This window comes from Brassica rapa, chromosome A10, assembly GCF_000309985.2.
Source record: "Brassica rapa cultivar Chiifu-401-42 chromosome A10, CAAS_Brap_v3.01, whole genome shotgun sequence".
Lineage (NCBI taxonomy): Eukaryota > Viridiplantae > Streptophyta > Magnoliopsida > Brassicales > Brassicaceae > Brassica > Brassica rapa.
In genome coordinates, this window is record NC_024804.2 from 15650528 (window position 1) to 15667774 (window position 17247).

At 38.4% G+C, this 17247-nt stretch overlaps 4 protein-coding genes across 11 annotated transcripts; all 4 read right to left on the bottom strand.

The window, feature by feature from the left end:
* Window positions 1-463: 463 nt before the first annotated feature.
* LOC103845888 lies at window positions 464-7156 on the bottom strand. Of its 3 annotated transcripts, XM_033282195.1 has the most exons (4): window positions 5583-7156; window positions 2385-5370; window positions 1973-2002; window positions 464-1924 (listed from the first exon to the last, which is right to left on the bottom strand). In XM_033282195.1, exons 2-4 carry the CDS (start codon window positions 5337-5339, stop codon window positions 806-808), a joined length of 4104 nt encoding a protein of 1367 aa, XP_033138086.1. In that variant the 5' UTR covers window positions 5340-5370; window positions 5583-7156; the 3' UTR covers window positions 464-805. The 3 variants fall into 3 exon arrangements, with proteins under 3 accessions (XP_033138086.1, XP_033138085.1, XP_009121038.2); XM_033282194.1 differs by having other exon boundaries at window positions 464-2002; window positions 5579-7148; XM_009122790.3 differs by having other exon boundaries at window positions 464-2002; window positions 5583-7144.
* A 2101-nt stretch (window positions 7157-9257) lies between these two features.
* LOC103845889 (WAT1-related protein At4g15540-like) lies at window positions 9258-12064 on the bottom strand. Of its 2 annotated transcripts, XM_033282201.1 has the most exons (6): window positions 11972-12064; window positions 10925-11677; window positions 10726-10834; window positions 10541-10654; window positions 10232-10442; window positions 9797-10151 (listed from the first exon to the last, which is right to left on the bottom strand). In XM_033282201.1, the coding sequence occupies exons 2-6, from the start codon at window positions 10965-10967 to the stop codon at window positions 10026-10028; spliced, it is 603 nt and encodes a 200-aa protein (XP_033138092.1). In that variant the 5' UTR covers window positions 10968-11677; window positions 11972-12064; the 3' UTR covers window positions 9797-10025. The 2 variants fall into 2 exon arrangements, with proteins under 2 accessions (XP_033138093.1, XP_033138092.1); XM_033282202.1 differs by lacking the exons at window positions 9797-10151; window positions 10726-10834 and adding an exon at window positions 9258-9525.
* Window positions 11955-14427, bottom strand: LOC103845890 (F-box protein At1g11270-like). The gene is made up of 2 exons (XM_009122792.3): window positions 13414-14427; window positions 11955-13316 (listed from the first exon to the last, which is right to left on the bottom strand). Exons 1-2 carry the CDS (start codon window positions 13416-13418, stop codon window positions 12149-12151), a joined length of 1173 nt encoding a protein of 390 aa, XP_009121040.1. The 5' UTR covers window positions 13419-14427; the 3' UTR covers window positions 11955-12148.
* A 270-nt stretch (window positions 14428-14697) lies between these two features.
* On the bottom strand, window positions 14698-17242 carry LOC103845891 (microfibrillar-associated protein 1A). 5 transcript variants are annotated; one of them, XM_009122794.3, is made up of 3 exons: window positions 16985-17242; window positions 15288-16514; window positions 14698-15048 (listed from the first exon to the last, which is right to left on the bottom strand). In XM_009122794.3, exons 2-3 carry the CDS (start codon window positions 16463-16465, stop codon window positions 14937-14939), a joined length of 1290 nt encoding a protein of 429 aa, XP_009121042.1. In that variant the 5' UTR covers window positions 16466-16514; window positions 16985-17242; the 3' UTR covers window positions 14698-14936. The 5 variants fall into 5 exon arrangements, with proteins under 5 accessions (XP_009121042.1, XP_009121043.1, XP_033138090.1 ...); XM_009122795.3 differs by having other exon boundaries at window positions 15288-16473; window positions 16985-17158; XM_033282199.1 differs by having other exon boundaries at window positions 17005-17140.
* Window positions 17243-17247: the final 5 nt, after the last annotated feature.

The window sequence follows — 17247 nt, forward strand, 5'->3', positions numbered from 1 at the left end:
TTGGTAGATCGTTTAGTAAACGAATCACAAGATCCAAAAACATCCTTATTGCTGGCTTATTAAACTTTGTGATTAAACTATGATAAAGGAATGCTTTTAGGCATGTGACATATTACATGATTACATATGCATTATGATTTGAATTGAAATATGATAATTTAAATAATTTATAAATCTTTTGTAATGTATGCATGCTAATTTAAAGAACACAAAGACTAAGAAATTATTCATCTAATCTCAATCACAAGGCTCCATGTTAAAAGTGAGTAAAACATGAAAATGAAAGCCAACCACTTTTTAGGTAGAGTCCATTCTTATAGATTACACAATGCTAACCCTATAGCTAGAGTTGTGAACTGAATCAACACCAAACCCGATAAAATCTCAACCACATCCCTATAACATCCCAAAAGGATGAAAAGAACAACGATGTAGAGCAACTCTACCTTTTAGACAATGTTCAAAGAAGAATCCAAACATCAATACATTTATAATTTCTCAGTTTCAATACAAAACATTATAGAATGAAAACGAGAAAATATTTAAAGTCACAAACCAAAAACCCTGAAAAAACCTCAGAATAGTATCAAGAAATACAAATCAATAAATATGGAAGCTGAAACACAAGAAAAGGAAAACACATACACACACAAACCGGGAAAAGGAGAAAACTCAGTACAAAAAAATGAATAGCGGCTTCTTCCTGCCCCTTTTAAAACAGAGCAAACCCAGAAGTGCCTAACAATTACAGTGTAACAAACATATATACTAGGAGTTGAGATGCATTACCCTTCGATTTTGTTTTTCAATCTGAGTCACTCGAACTAGAGCTTGAGCTCGAGCTTGAAGAATCGGACTTACCCTTCTCCTTCTCCTTCTCCTTCTCCTCTGTCTTTACTTCTGAAATGCTTTCCTCCGAATCTCCCGGAGTTTCTTTGGACTCAGGACTCTGTACAGTCCCATCAAGGTTACTTGAGGTTTCAGCTTTTGCTTCCTCAGTCGCTACTTCATCGCTTAGTGTTACATTTCTAGACTCTATGCCTTCTGTAGGAATCACCACTCTTTCAGAGATTACTTCCGTTGACATCTCCTCTTTTGGCTCAGAAGGTTTTGGAATTTCCTCCAGTGATCGAGTTTCCATAGACGATGCATCGGATGATGTTGTTATCTCTTTCGGTCTAGTTACCTCATCTTCTTCTTTCTCAGGTGTGTTGTTCAGATGAACATTTGTCTCATCAAGAGATCTTTCTTCAACTAAAGACCCTGATGGTTCCATTTCAACTCCGCACTTGGTTTCTCCAGACCCACCATTTGATTCTGGTGACATTGGTTGCTTGCCCATGCTCTCTACAACAGCCTGATTCATAGCAGTATCTAGATCATCTTTCGACGTAGCTTCCACCACTGTTAAATCCGACTTGGTCTCTGATGAGTTTTCAGAATTTTCTTGAGCCAACTGGTCCTGAACGGTGCTTGGAAGAATAACATCTTCAACCTCGGGTCCTTCATGAATCTGCTGGCAAGCAGATTCTATGTCTTCAACAGATCTCACTTCCAGAACGGGTAGAGCTACCGTAAGTTCTTTGGCAGTGTCTGACCCTACTGAAGATGGCCCAGGTTCAGAATCTGTCACAACTTCCTTAACACCGAAGTCTCCAATAGTGTCAAGTTCAGACAACAATCCTTCATCAATCTCTTTTATCTCGTCTGCCTCTTCAGTGATAACTTCAGGAGGACTTTGAGATATTTCATGTAAATCCGTAAGCTGATCTGATTGCTCGACCACATGGTCAAGCCCCTCATTAACAGTCTCTTGGAAGAACTCCGCCTTTGAGCCTTCACCAACCATAGGTGTTTCGTACTCAGGAGACTCCGCTGGAGATGAGGACGTGTCAGATGTCAAACAAGATAGCTCGGTTGTATCCTCAGGAGCTTCGTGATACTCGTGGAAAGTGATTTTACGGGAAAAGACCACACTCAGAGGAGCTGCACGAGCTGGTTCCTGCAACAACGTAGCACAGCGGTTAGACTCCTGCTTAACAAATTGCAGAAAGAAGAAAGAAATTCAAACATTTTAGAGGTATTATCCTGATGTTATATCCAATTCCAGGTAAGAATACCATTGTCAAATACGACATGGGAATAATAAATACGTTAAGTATGAGACTGCGCCGAGCATATGTTTTTCTCACATGTATCAACGCACCATCAAGTAATTAATATCTTATAATCCCTTTATTTATTTTGTAGGTTATGATGTTAAGTATATCACATAGACTATCTTAAGCTAAGAGGAGAGCAGTAGAAGATCGTATTACTAAACGTATCAGATACATTGTTGTAATGATGACCATCTACGGGAGAACATAAGTTTCATGACTTACTTGATCTTCACCAGGTTCAAGGGATGATTGTTCAACCACTGATTTATCTGACCAGGTCGGTTCTCTATCTGATTCAGATGGAGTCGTTTCTTCGGATCCCACATTTTGAGCACTAGTATTCACAGAGTCTACTTCAATAACCATAGTTTGGTTGGAGTGTGTTTCTTCCTTGGCATCAGAAACTGATGACTGAACTGGATCTTGTTCCGCGTTCGGAGCATCTTCGTCATTAAATGAATGCGTCTCAACATACTCAACTGCTCCAGAAGACAAAGTGGCGTAGCTGTCTATTGGGATGTCTGCATTGGATGTTTGAGGAGTGGCTTCATCTTTTTGTTTATTCTCTTCCTCCTGCATTATGACTTCAGCTACTGAAGTTTCAGCTATGTCATGTACCACATCAGGTGATTCTTCCAGTGTTGTCACATGCTCCGTCGTGTCACCATATCCCAAAGGTGAACTTGTAGGCTCAACTGGGAGATGTTGTTCAACTATCCCTGTAGATACTGCTTCCTCTTCTGTAGAAGAAACCAAGTCAACCAAAGATTCACTAATTTCTAGCGCTCTGGTATCTACAGCCTCTTTCACTTCTTCATGAATCTCTTCCAGGTCTTCTTGACTAGAAACAGACAAACAGTCATCCTCCTGGTGATCAATATTCTCGTTCTTATCCAAAGGTAGAGAGGAATCAAGTAAGGCTTCCTCAAATTCAGACACGGAAATTGAGTTCTTTTGACCGTCAATTCCAACCTCTGAAATGAGAAAGCTTGCCTCTCCTGTAACATGCGTGATACTCTTTCCCACTTCCCTTGTACTTGTTTCAGTCTCTTCAGGATATTTGCTTTCAGAATAAACTTCACGTTCATTATCTGCATTTTCTTGTACTTCTTCGTCACTCTTTCCAGGTAGATCAGGTTTGTGATCAGATGATACGGAAGAAAATGATGGGAATCTACTGGCTGAGGGAGGGCTCGAATCGTAAACAGGTGTTACGTGGTGGTCACCCACCAACCCACAAAGATCATGAATTGCTGACTCCTCCAGGAAGGGGAGTGGAGTAATGAAAGCAGGCGCTCCATCATGGTGATAATCATCCCCCACCCTTCTTGCTTCATTCTCACTTATATGCGCCATCTCTTCTTCTTTCTCTGATAAAGATGATTCACTATCACTGGAATCCTCTTCACCATGATTTGTCTTATCAAAAGTTTCTCCGTCCATCATGTTTGATTGCTCATGGTGTGTAACGTGTGTTTCTGCACTTCCCAGTATTATCTCAGCCAGATCACGATGAAGATTTTTGCTATCAGCTTGTTCATCAAAATCAGAATCTTCTGAGGAATGGCCCGTTTCTTCATCATGGTCAGAAGCTTTGTCTTCTTCATGATCAGAAGCCATATCAGTTTTAGCTATCTCGGTTTCTCGATCAGCATCATCTTCATCTACCTTCTTTTCGTCATCCTCCAGGATTGTGCAGACAGATTCAGTATCAGGCACAGAACTGAGTTTTGATTCACTAACTTCACTGAGCTGCCTTTCAAACGGATAATAGCTTGCTCTCTCGTGTGCTAATCTTTCCAGCACGAAGAAAGGTCGTAGCCTATCATGTCTGGGACCTCCGAGCATCGATGGACCTACACTGAAACTCTCATGTCTTCTGAACACTGGCTCCTTAGGTTGTGGAGAAGAGAACTCTTCCTCGAAACCATCACCCTTGAGGTCTGGCTTCTCTTCATTTGGCTCGTACGGAAGATCAAACGGGTTTCTTCTCCTCGCGAACATAATGGACGGAGCAGAGCCAGGGATAGGTGGTAGTCCCATATCATCATACGAAAGATCAAATGGATTCTGCCTTGCGGTTGAGATTGGCGGCATATTAAATGGAACATCAGCACAGTCGAAATCAATGAGATTTCTCTCTGCCACCATTCTCATATTGTTGCGAGCCCTTCTCCTGGCGATTAGACTCTCCAACCGTTGGTTTCTTTCGAGCTCGAGACTTCCTAGATCCATGACGTTTTTTTGGTCAGCCTCTGTCCATTTGATAGGTGATTTAATTTCATCTTCCTTCTTCTCCTCTTCCTCTTCTTCCTTCTTGTTGTCGTCCTCTTCACCATGACTTTCGCTGTTAACATCAGACTCCATTCCTTCATCGCTATCACTACTACTCATATCTGGCTCCTCTGAAGTTGCATCTGATCCATCAAGATCTGCAATACCAAGACCTTGATTCTCTGAGTGTAAAAGCGGGTGAAGCTCATCAAGCATGGGGATGATGTCTGTCATAGAAGGGTTAGGTGAAGAACTTTCCGCACCATCAGAACTAGAATCCAGTGAGTCATCATCGCCCTCCTCATGCCTCATTGGTCTCCAAGGTGAAACTGGAGATACATCCACCTGATCTTCCTTTGAATCCTCCATCATATCATCTAAAGATCCACCATGTGAAACTCGCTTCCCGTCATCATTTCCAATCAACTTCTCCTCTTCTCCATCTCCCTTCTTCTCCAAATCCAAATCAAATGCTCTCTCCTCAAACCTTACCTGGGTATCTCGTTCCACTAATCTATCATCATCATCTTTCTCCGTGCTCACGCACCTCTCAACCGTAAAACTCTCACCCTCTCTCTCAACAACACTAGGATCCCTCGTAACCTCAGCTGTGAAAAGAGCAGCCTCGTTAACAGTAGCCTCCGGTTCTGTTTCGATCTCAGGTATAATATTTGGCTCTCCGAAACTAAGAATCGTTCCAAGCAAAACGAATGTGCAAACCAAAACAGGAGATGCAGCTACCAAAGGAGAAAACAAAAGAGGACAAGCTCTATACAGAAGATACAAAACCCCAACAAAGCCGAGGAGATAGGGATGACTGCAGATCCATCTATAGGAAGTTCTGATCATGATGACGAATAACCTCCGTATATGAACTCTGAACTCAGACCGATCACTGATCATACTGTTTCCTTCTTCTTGTCCAGGTTGTTTTCTGTATAAAGAAGTAAGAGCAACAATCACGAATCAGATGGTGCAAGATAACATTACTAGAATAAATCTGAAACGAAGTTGACATTTATTAGATATGCAACTTTCAACCATAAATAATAATAATCGGATCTAACGCACACGAGTAGAGAGAGAAAGGTAAATCATTTCAATCAGATGGAGAATTAGATCGAGTATTCTGATGAACTCACTCACCAGTCTCACCAGGTACGAGCAACAGATCGTGGAGAAAATAGTTTGACTAAACTATACAGTGAAGATGAAGAAGAAGAAAGAATAGGACGAGTGGGCTAATATGATTGTTTGTTGTTTCGCTTTCTTTACAGCAAAACAAATGTAATTCTTCGTTGGCCTCTATTTGTATCTCCTGATATTACGGTGGTGGCGGTGGCTACTACTTTCGGCACAATTATTATTATTGTTTTTTTTTATCAAGCAGGTTTCTTCTTCTTTTTACCTGACCAAAAATACGATTTATTTCAAAATTAGTAAATATTTCTTTACGTAGATATGTATAAACAACACTAACCTTTTTTTGGAAACATAAAACAACATTAACCTAAACTACACACATCCATCTATAGTACTATTATTAAATATTATTAATATAACTCAAAGTGCTGCAGAAATTACTTAATATTGCTATGTTTACTTAATAACTCAAAATGCCACAATGTTTAATATGGAAATATTTTGATCTACACGTCCGTGAAAGTATTTTTTATAGATAAACTTAGGATCGGTTATTCTTTTAATATGTTTTCATATTATGTTGGTTACACATATTGTTATTTTATGATAGATTTATTTTTGCTGAATATAAAATCTACTTATTAAAAAATTCGGAAGATTAAAAACAATAACATACTCCCTCCATTTTATAATTTTGGCTAAAAGCACAAAAATTTAAGAAAATTATTATGTTTTAAAAAGTATTGTATAATAAATAGGTTAGATATAAATTAATCCATCAAAAATAAATCTATTAATATGATTGGTCATACTATATATAATAAATGTAAAAGTTATTTAGAAATATGAAAACTACTTACATTTTGAAATAAAATTTTTTTTCTAAAACTACCTACAATATAAAACAAAGGGAGTATATGTTTTTTGGGGAAGGGACAGCTGCCCTCACTAAAATCTAAAAATAAATTTATAGTATGTATTCTTTTAAAACTAAAATACAAAATAATACTTGCATATTTTTAAGTGGTTTGTTACAGATTTTCATTCCATTTTTAATTAATTTTAACCATTTTTTTTATTATCTTTCTAATTAATTCGACAACATTTATTACAAATTATAAAACATAACTTACCTATTTAAAATTTTTTATTACATCTTCTTTTTTTTCATTTTTCCTAACTACTTCGTTAATTATATTTACAATAATAATTAAACATCATTTATTTTACATGTTAACTATAATAATTTCATAGATTTGAATGAAATTGTTTCATTCGTAACAAAAATTCAAACTGGTTAACAAATTAATTTTTTATTTGTTTACAAAATCAGTTAGACATAGTCATCCAAATACCCATTCGAATATGAATCATGTTTTGAAACCACATTTTTCGAGTTTTAAAATTAAACTTCATTCGCATATTACAAATTTTTGGACAGGATTCAAGTTGGATCTTTCCAGATCCGGATATGTTCGTAGAAACCTAAAAATTAAACTCTGTGCAGACGCACAGATCAATGTATAGTTTACATTATAAACATAGAATATTTAGCAGTAGAATTGGTTCCAACCATGCTTTGTCCCCACTATACAACGGTTAATTTCCCCTCTTGCCCACTTATACTTCCCTTTTTATTTATTTTTATCATTCCCCCCCCCCCCCCCCCCCCCCCCCCCGTTTTATGTTCACCTGTCACATTTCCTTTCCTCTCACGTACTTTCTTAATTTTTTTCTTCATTTACCCTTTTCATCCAAAAACAATTTTGTATTTAACATTATGTTTTCTTTCTTACAAAGAGAGAATTGGATTCATCTTCTTTTAACTCTTGAATTATATATTACATTTTTTATACCATTAAATAGTTCATTTTAATACATAGCATTCATTAAAAAAAATTATTAAATAATTTATTTATTTATTTATATGTCTTTACATAAAATATTTTCTAAATTCGCCACTTTATGTAACCAACATCATACTAGAACATTTTGAAATGATAAACTGATCTTAAATTTAGTTATACATGATACAAAACTGTATCGATATTATTGAAAAGTTCCATAACACTGAAATAATATTAAAAAATTATGTACAATTTTATTGGTTAAAATCAAATCTAGAGAATCCCCTCTATAATTAGTTGTTGCTTGAATGAAGCAACTTATCATGTATACACCATATAATTTTAAAAGGTTTTACATCTTTCAAGAAAATGTATTTAAACATTTTTGGAGTTTAGATGTAAGATTAGATTGAACTGTGATATATATATATATATATATATATATATATATGATTGTAGCAAAAAGAAATAAAGATTAATAGCATTAAAAAAGGTGGAAGAGACAAGATAATATGAATATCATTCTCTTTCAACATCACACTGTATTCTGTTTTATTTGATGTCATAAGAAATTATGTTATATTTACGTTCAATATATTATTTTCTCATTACAAAATCATATACAGACTAATATAAAACACATGTATACATCGATACAAAACTCATATAAATAGAACATGAAACAACAAAAGACAAGATTGAACCATTTCTTTCAAGCATCGAATAAAATATAACTTACTAAATAATACATTATATATTAATAAACATAACAAATAAGAGAAGAGTTGTTCCATTTCATAAAATAGTATAGAAATGCTATTACCTTCCAGCTCATCCTTGACAAACCTGAAAAACACAATGAAAAATAAGCACACATTAGTATACAAGTTGGACGGAAATGACAGCATATGAGATAGGCTACTAGTATATGAATTACTCTATGCGTATGTTAAATGTTTAGTTTTGTCAATCAAAAATAACCTATGCGAGTAAAGAAGTAACATATGCAATTAGAATTATACCATTTGAAATAATACATAATATATATATGGAAAGGAACTGAAGGTCAGATGGAATGGAAAACGAATAATATATTAGTTTTGATACGATTCTTCAAAAATAGTAGATAATGGAATGACACGTAATCAGTCTCTAAAACTAAGATTTTCCATTTCTAATAGCACATGTTCCATAAGATATTCCATTTCACAGAGAAATAAACTTGTTTTATCGTAAAAGGGCTTTTCATTCTAAAATAACTATCCCATTCGCAGTAAACAATGAGTATGACGAACCAAGAAAAGTTCAACCCTAAATCAATTTGTTTGCCTCAGCTTACTAGATCGGACATGCAACATAAACAATGGGTTCGAAACTTAGAATAGACTAGGGCATAATCTATTCCAAATAAGGGGAAAAGCATAGAAATAATATAATATATGGCACAAAACAGAGAACTTACAATATTGCAACATATCTCAACATAATCGCCAATACGAAGGAGATGAGGCTATGGTGGTCGTTCATGACAATCACATTTACGAACTCTTCTGAATCTCCTTCGAATTCCGAATTCCGAATCGGTGCGCTTGACGAACCTATGACGAGTGACGAGTTTGAATGGAAGACAATGACTCCGCGGTGGATGGAAAAACAATATACGGTGGAATCTGCTGCTTGATTTCGCGCCGGTAACTTTTCACCTTCTCGAAAAGTGACGAAGAAGAAGTTACTTTTGGGAGATGTGTGACTTCCTGATGACCACGCGTAATTTTTGCTTGGTTGGGTAATTGATAATTTTTTTCTTAAACTGCAAGTTACGCCGGTTGCGTTGAAGACTAACAAGGTAATATTATATAAAATACACTTCATATCGATGTATGGTAGGACAATTGGCTATAGAGCTAAATATAGAGATGTCAATTGGGCTCTCCCGTCCTGTCCTGGACCGCTGCGGGTTTGTCATCGGGCGGGACATGGCGGGCCTGTCCCGCGCGGAATGCGGTCCTGAAAATAGCTACCCAATCCCGTACCGCATTTTTTATAGGCCTTCGCGGGCCGTCCCGCGGGATATCGGATATTACACTATCTACTTCTTCCTACACAAACAAACATAAACAAGAATGAGTTTCTGCAGGAACAAACACCAAACACGAACGACTTGATCATAGCAAAGTCTATTTCTTTCACTTAAGACTATTTTTTTCTTTGTGTTACATAATCGTTAGCTTGCTATTATGAGTCAAGAGATTCCATGGCAAAAAATTTAACGGTAAATACAAAAAGAAAATCGAAAAAGATAGGGCCATTTCGCAATACCTTGACCCAAGTTAATTTTTTGTATCTTTCTAATCTTATAAGAATACCATGAAGACACAACACAAGTATTTGGCAATTTAATTATCAAGCACAATGCGTGTACGTATACGTGTCTAGCACAATTTAATTATCAAGCACAATACCATGAAGAAACAATACGTGTACGTATAGCTATGGAGATTAGTCTTTCAGCTGATATGCATCATTGTTATATGCATATATAGATTAGTTGGCAAGGCTGTAACTACATATAGCTTAGTCTTGTTGCGGACACTCCCGGTTAAAACTTCCAAGAATTTAACTCTCTTTCTACAAATAGACATACTAGCGCTGAGATTAGCGTTGCACACATGTTGTAGAAGAGGACTACGCTTATTTCTTCAGGGTATATCTCCATGATCTGAGTCTGAAATCATGTACAGCTGCTTACTTTAGCTCGACTTTAAGCATTACCATCAAACTTAAAGCTTTAAGTTTATTTAATACCTGAAGAATATACCAGACTGAAAGTAGCAAAAACTGTAAAGCTAGCAAAAGGCCTCCAATGATCCAACTTGGCTCACATGAAGTAAAAGATGCAGCAACAAGAAGCTTTGGGCCTTTATAAAGAACAATAACAAGAGCACCAGATATAGATACTATCGTGCCATTGATTTTAGCCTGAGTTGCAGAGCTTCTTAACATCACTTGTTCCATCCTTTAGGGTCACCCGAGAAGAAAAACCACTTAGATGATATAGCAACACACAATACCTCGTGTTTCAAAACAAGGAAATAGTAGAGAAGAGAGTGGAACCTGAAGAAGACGGCAAGCATGAAGGTGAAAGCTGGTGTGAGGTTGCTTATAGCAGAAGAAAGAGTTGGGGAACTATATTCTATTCCTTTACAACCAGCTATCCGCGAGGTAAGCCTGTTTTACGCCAAGATAGCAAACTAGAAAACGAAAAGCCTAAGAATACTCATAGATCTTGAAACAGTTACCCAAGAAGCGTAAGTAAGAAAATCTTGATAAGATAAGCGTTATGTTTAAATGTCACAGATATCTGGGTAAGGATAGCATGTACTTTCTTAGTACTGTAGCCACAGATATCTGGGCCAAACATGATGATGCAGGTACAAAGAGAAGATAAGCGTTATGTTTAAATGTCTGATCTCATGTTGATGGTGAAAAAAATTGTACCTGTAAGGAGTGTCTCCTCCAAATTTCTTCTCGTCAACATCATCACTGAGAAGCTTCATGTATCCACCACCGCAGTCAAGCTTCTGCTCGTGCTTGACAGAGAATTGGAAGACAAGGGTCTTGTCCTTGTTGCTGAACTCGGGGAACTCATCAAAATTTCGAAATCACAGAATGCATAGATCTACCAACAATCAAAACCAAACATTTCGAAAAAGTTCTATCGATTCAAAGTGAGGATGAAGAAAGCAACGGAAGCGACGAAGCGTATGCGGGTGATGTGGGCCGTCCCGCGGTTGATGCGGGCCATCCCGCTTTAAACCCGGTACCGAACAAGCCCAGTCCCGCAAGGCCCGCTATTTTGCGGGTCATGAATCTCTAGGCCCATACCCGCCCCGCACCAAACCCTTTTGGGCCAGGCCCGCGGTCCAGTACCCAGTTTGCCATCCCTAGCTAAATATTGTTTTTTTCTTAGCCATACGGCCTAATTTCCCATGATTCAGTTCAGTTCTCAGCCTAATGTTCCTATTCAAATGACTAACCAAATGTAACAAAAGAAACGCTGAAAGAAGAAAGCTTACGGGTACTCAATCTGTTGTATCCTCATTAACAAGGTGAGTCCATTTAGTTCTTCCACTGCGACCAAAGTGCTTGACTTGCATGACTTTTGGCAGAATCGATTTGTCCAACCTATTCTTCTCCCGTTGGTGCAGAGAAGTCTCGCTGAATATTACCATCGATTTCCACGGATCCTGCCTGGAAGAGGCAACCTTGTACTAGTATTTGTACATTAAATTTCAGTTCTTTTTCGGTGTGGAATGTAATCCAAAAAATATCATATTTACTAGCTAAAGCATAAAATTGCATGGAGGTTTTACAAGTGATCAGGATGCTAGTACATGGATGAATGATATATCATCCCCTTGCTGATATAATATATTTACATAATAGGAAGCAAATCCTTTTGGTAATTTGCAAATTCAAATCACCCCCACCTGTTTAATAGAACAAACGTGCTTCTACACATACAACAAAGCATATGAAAAGAACAATTACTTGCAAATGCCAAAGTGATTCCATTGTTGTTCTTATGGGTAGTTTCACCATTGCAACATCCAACAAGGAGGTAAGTGTTTCTGAAGCTCTCAAACTGAAGTATCAATTTAAAAAAAAAAAAAAGCTTATTTGTAACAAAGAAGGCATGATTAAATTACAAAGAAAAATGGTTTAATTTGAGAACAAACTAGGGAAATAACAAACAGGATATCCAGAGGCTTTAGGAAAGCAATCTAAAACATAAGATTTGGTATGGAGATCATGTATCACCAGTGGTGGACCACTCCTATAACCAAGCAATAATATGGTCTCGTCTACAATAGCTATTGGCAACAGTGCTGGTCGGGGAAAATAAGGAGGGTCATGAAAAGTGGTTTCGGTGAGATCTATCGAACACATTTGCTTCCATGTCATCATCATGTTGCAGCCGCCGAGTGACCATATCACTTGGGTTTTGGTGGGATAGAATTTGAGGGATACGCACAAGCGGTTATCGAGGATGCACAAGACGACAAAGCGAGGGTCAGGTACATGGGAAAAGGGGGCGTTACAGATGACTTTAAAAGTTTCCGTGTGAAGATCAAAAGACAACAACTTGGTTTCTTTACACTCGGTTAACCAATAAAGTGACCCGTCAAAATACACAGGCCTCGGGCCATCAAGAATCCGATAGGGAGAAGCAGGGAGGACGTCCCTCCAAGCATTAGTGGTAAAGTCGAAAACTTCACAAGTGGTGGCATTGTCTAGGTCAAACTCAGAAGAGTTAAAGAGCCAAACCGGCTTGTATGTGCCCCTGACTTTGTCTTTGCCGAATCCTAGCTGAGGTTCTCGGGTGTGGCAGAATAGGTTGCTACGTGCTTTAAAGTGAGAGATGATGAGCCGTTGAACCCTCGAAAGAGAAAAGCTTCGACGCCATCTAGTGGCGGGATTAAAAACGGCACTCGGGTGGCGGTTGCTGAAAAGGCATACAAGTCCGTCACAAGTACCATAGCAAACCTTGTCGCTCCTTGTAGGGAACTTGAGGCTACGAATTACACAAGACCCCACCACAATATTAGCTTCTTCTTCTTTTATTTCGTCTTCTTCATTACCAAACCCGGTCACGTATACGACATCTGGACCTCGTGATTTCCTACGGGTGATCATCAGTTGTCTCTGTTTGAAACTTGGGGACTCGATTGTTGATTTCCACGTCTTAGATACAGACTTGAATCTCAGCAGAGACACCACAGGAAGTCTCTCGAGGATGAGCTCAACGACATCGTCTGGTAGCAATTGGCGATGTTTTTCAACATTGTCTTGTTGTCTGTCTCTCAAGACACGATCCATCGAAGCTTTCCTATATAGACACACGAGTCTACTTATTAGATTTAAGAAAAATTAAAAAAAAATGGAAATCTAATAATCGAATCATATCCACAATAAACACTGATTACCTCATCGCCCAAATGATCTCCTCGAATCCTTCTTCCAATCCCTCACGAATCGATTTTTATCCCTTTTTTTTTAATATTCTGTACGAGATAGGTTAGACAGAGATCTCATTCCGACAGAACACCTCTTCGCAACCCCTTTTTCTGTAAGAGACGTCCACAAACTGTTTAACTAAGTTTTATCACTTTTGTCTTTTTCCAAGCCCAATAACTTATAAACCATTAGAAACTATACTGGGCTTTCATAGGCCTTATTAATATTTGTTTTATATTCGGCCTTGATTTTAACATCTCGAATCTTTAACTGTTGTTTTCTTACTGTTTCAAAATGCTTTTGCGTGTTTATTACCGATGACACTATAATAGTCCAAATTCCCCAAAATCCACAGAACTACATGTGCTAATGGTTGTTTTTTTTTTTTTTGATCAAACTGCTAATGGTTGTTTAAGCTTCAACCAAATGGATGTGAATCTCCAAAGGGCCACTATCACACTTACATGGATAGTTCTCTTAATAACATCACATGTTAATCACAACCTTCGTAAACAACTCGTTTTGATTTCATTCTTTTGTATTAGAAACATCAGCTTTCAACACTGTGGCAAAATAAACCAAATCAAAACTCAAGCATAAATGTTAACAGGTTGCCATGAATCACAGCTTGCAACGAGCCTGGTACAAGAGAAAAGAGATCAAGATGAATGAGAAAGATATGTTAATCATACCTAAGTTCGACGGAGATTACGAGCTCTGGGCGATGCTCACAGAGAATCTTCTCAGATCAAAGGAGTGGTGGGAACTGGTCGAGACAGGGATCTCACAACCTGGAAGGAATGTGATCCTTACCGGAGTACAGAGAACGGAGTTGGCTGAGCAGACCGTGAAGGACCACAAGGTCAAGAACTACTTGTTTGCATCGATAGACAAGATCATCCTCAAAACCATTCTGAAGAAGGATGCCTGTCAAAAGCAGTGAAAAGACTGGAAATATCGTTAGCCAGTTTCAATTAACCAAAGTTCCATCCCATTTCCTTTCAGATAAACCCATGTCATTTCTTTTCAGATAAAGTCATGTCATTTCTCTTCATCTGGCGACACAAGTCAGTTGCTCATTTCATTGAATCAACTTGGTGATTCTGCTGCTAATTTAGCGTGACATATGGTGCAAATGAGAAAGCAATGTTCAGAAAGCAATTTGATGTGTTGTAAATTTATAGCATATTTCTACCTTGAAATTACCATCAAACTTACATTGGAAAAATATGAAAATAAAAATGCTTTAGTGATGCATGCAGAAACATAAACTGTATCTTGATTAATCCCATAACTGTGTCTGGTTCGATACAAAAGACGCTCCGACCAGATGTCTCTTGTCCACGATCTCACGGTAATAACAAAGCAAATAGTATTAATTGCTGCGATTTAGTTATTCTCAGAGATAACAGCGTAAGCTGTTTTTCTTTCACTACAACATACCACCTTGTTTCAGTTTTTGGCTTAAACTCGATCAGATCTTGAAGCGGCTTTACGTCTCCCAATCTTTCATCTTCTTGCTCCCCTTTGGTTTCTCAATGGGACCATTCATGCCCGCCATTTTCTTGTTGTATTTTTCTCGTAAAGGATCATTAGAAGTCCACCTGCACAATCATTCATCATGCAAAAAAAAAGAAATAATTCAAAATCTGAAGCTCCATAAACCAATCAACTGACACAACACTCTCCCTAACATAACACTATTCACATTTGCTTCCAACGATTGAGTTCAGTTCTCAGCCTAATGTTTCTACTCAAATTCTAAACAAGTCAGTCTTCAAAATCAATAGCCTATGACTAACCAAAATGTAACAAAAACAAAAGCTGAACGCAGAAAGCTTACGGGTTACTCCAATCTGTTGTATCCTCATTAACAAGGTGAGTCCATTTAGTTCTTCCACTGCGACCAAAGTGCTTGACTTGCATGACTTTTGGCAGAATCGATTTATCCAACCTATCTTCTCCCGTTGGAGCAGAGAAGTCACGCTGAAATATACCATCCGTCCCCACGGATCCCGCCTCATCATCAGGATCCGCCTGGAAGAAGGCTCCCTTGTGGTAGTACTTCTGCATGAAGTTCCACTTCTTCTTCGGTTGAACCGACGAAGCTTTCGGATTCTTCCTCTCCCACTCTCTCCTCTCCTGCTCCGTCATGTTCCTCAGCTTCTCAATCTCTTCCCTCTCCCTCAACATAGCCTCCTTCGCATCACGCTCTCTCTTGATCCTAGCGATCTCTCTCGTCTTCCAAACTTCGTACTCCTCAGCCTCGTTGATCTCGTCATCAGTCTCAACATCTCCAATATTCGCTTCTTGCAATAACATGTTCTTGCGTATCTCCTCGTCTTTCCTAACTTCCTCAACTACGATCTGCTTCGTCTCTATCTTCCTCATCTCGAGCTTCCTCTTTGCTAACTCCTCGAGAGCTTGCTCCTCAGCTTCAAGTCTTTCACGCTCTGCGACCGTATCTCTCTCAGCTTTGGGGACAAAGACAGGCTTGATCATGGTAATACCAGGCATATCATCTTCAGAATCAGTCTCGTACTCAGACTCCTCTTCCTCCTCGTCTTCCTCCTCTACCTCGTCCTCTTCCTCCACAGGTAGCAGATCAGCCTCCTCCTGAGCTCTTTTGAGATTCTTTTCTCTGATTCTCCTCCTTCTTTCTTCCAAAGCATCTTCATCTTCTTCCTCGTCTTGGTTCCTCAACTCTTCTTCTTCTGTGGATATAATCTCAGCCTGCCTAACACGACGGTGATCGGCTCTAACTTCTTCACGGTTTTCAGCTCTGGTCTGAGCTAAACGACGCAGCCTCGGGTCATCTTTCCTAGCAACCCCCAAATCATCATGCTTTCTATCAGAAACATCAGCCTTGTGCATCCTAACGTCCTCATCATCCTCGGCCTCATCGGCCCACTCGGGAGCTTTACCAGGCCAGTATCTTTTCACTTTAGTCTGACCAATCCCACCTCGGAGTTTAGCTCTTGTAGCAAGTGCAGCTTCACTCACTCCCGCTGTGACAGACATCTCTGAAACTGCGAGTAGTCAAACTAAAATTATATCGACTATTTGTTCTCTACACCATGAAAGAAAACAAAATAAATACATGGATTAGATTCAAACTTGACACGTCTCTAGTATTCACCAGAAAAAGAAATGGCCTACTTCCAAATCAATAATACCAATGAGACCAACACATATTCGACTAAGTATGTCTGTGTAATATCAGCATATCTCAAACACATTCTGATTCTAGCGTAAGCACATAAACACCATTCCACCATAAGATCACCAAAGATTGTAGATTTTCACAAGATACAAAAGGCAAAAGAGGAATCAATCTTCTATCAAATCTGAGTAATTTGTCCAATTTCAACAGGTAGACGAACCTCAAGCTTTGATATACGGAGATACACAATAACAACAATCAAACGACTAGAAAACGAATCAGAAACGGGAGAATCCAAGCTACGAAAAACTTGATGATGAGAGAACAAGGAAACAAAAGTATCCAGAAGAAATTGACAAGAAAGTAAATTAGCTTACGCTTTTGGAGAAACCTTTACGTTCAGAGAGTTAGCGAATATCAAATTCGACAATGCGAAGGAAGCCCTAGTAAACCGTGGCGAGACGGAGGCGGAGAGGAGACGAAGACGGTGGAGGTATTGAAACCGGAGCCTCGGGACAGAACACAAAAGGACCATGCGAAAACTCATAACTACTCATTAGAAACTCTACTGGGCTTTTTAATGGGCCTTATTAGAATTGGTTTATATTAGGCCTTAAATTTAACATCTTGATCCTAAACT

Coding starts and splice junctions, on each gene's coding strand:
- LOC103845889 (XM_033282201.1), bottom strand. CDS start 10,967: ATGATGTTGACGAGAAGAAATTTGGAGGAGACACTCCTTACAG. Junction 10,655..10,725: donor TTCTTACTTACGCTTCTTGG/GTAACTGTTTCA, acceptor GGCGTAAAACAG/GCTTACCTCGCGGATAGCTG. Junction 10,152..10,231: donor CAGTCTGGTATATTCTTCAG/GTATTAAATAAA, acceptor ACATGATTTCAG/ACTCAGATCATGGAGATATA.
- LOC103845891 (XM_009122794.3), bottom strand. CDS start 16,465: ATGTCTGTCACAGCGGGAGTGAGTGAAGCTGCACTTGCTACAAGAGCT. Junction 15,049..15,287: donor ACAACAGATTGGAGTAACCC/GTAAGCTTTCTG, acceptor ATGATTGTGCAG/GTGGACTTCTAATGATCCTT.
- LOC103845888 (XM_033282194.1), bottom strand. CDS start 5,339: ATGATCAGTGATCGGTCTGAGTTCAGAGTTCATATACGGAGGTTATTC. Junction 2,003..2,384: donor TTGAACCTGGTGAAGATCAA/GTAAGTCATGAA, acceptor ACGTTGTTGCAG/GAACCAGCTCGTGCAGCTCC.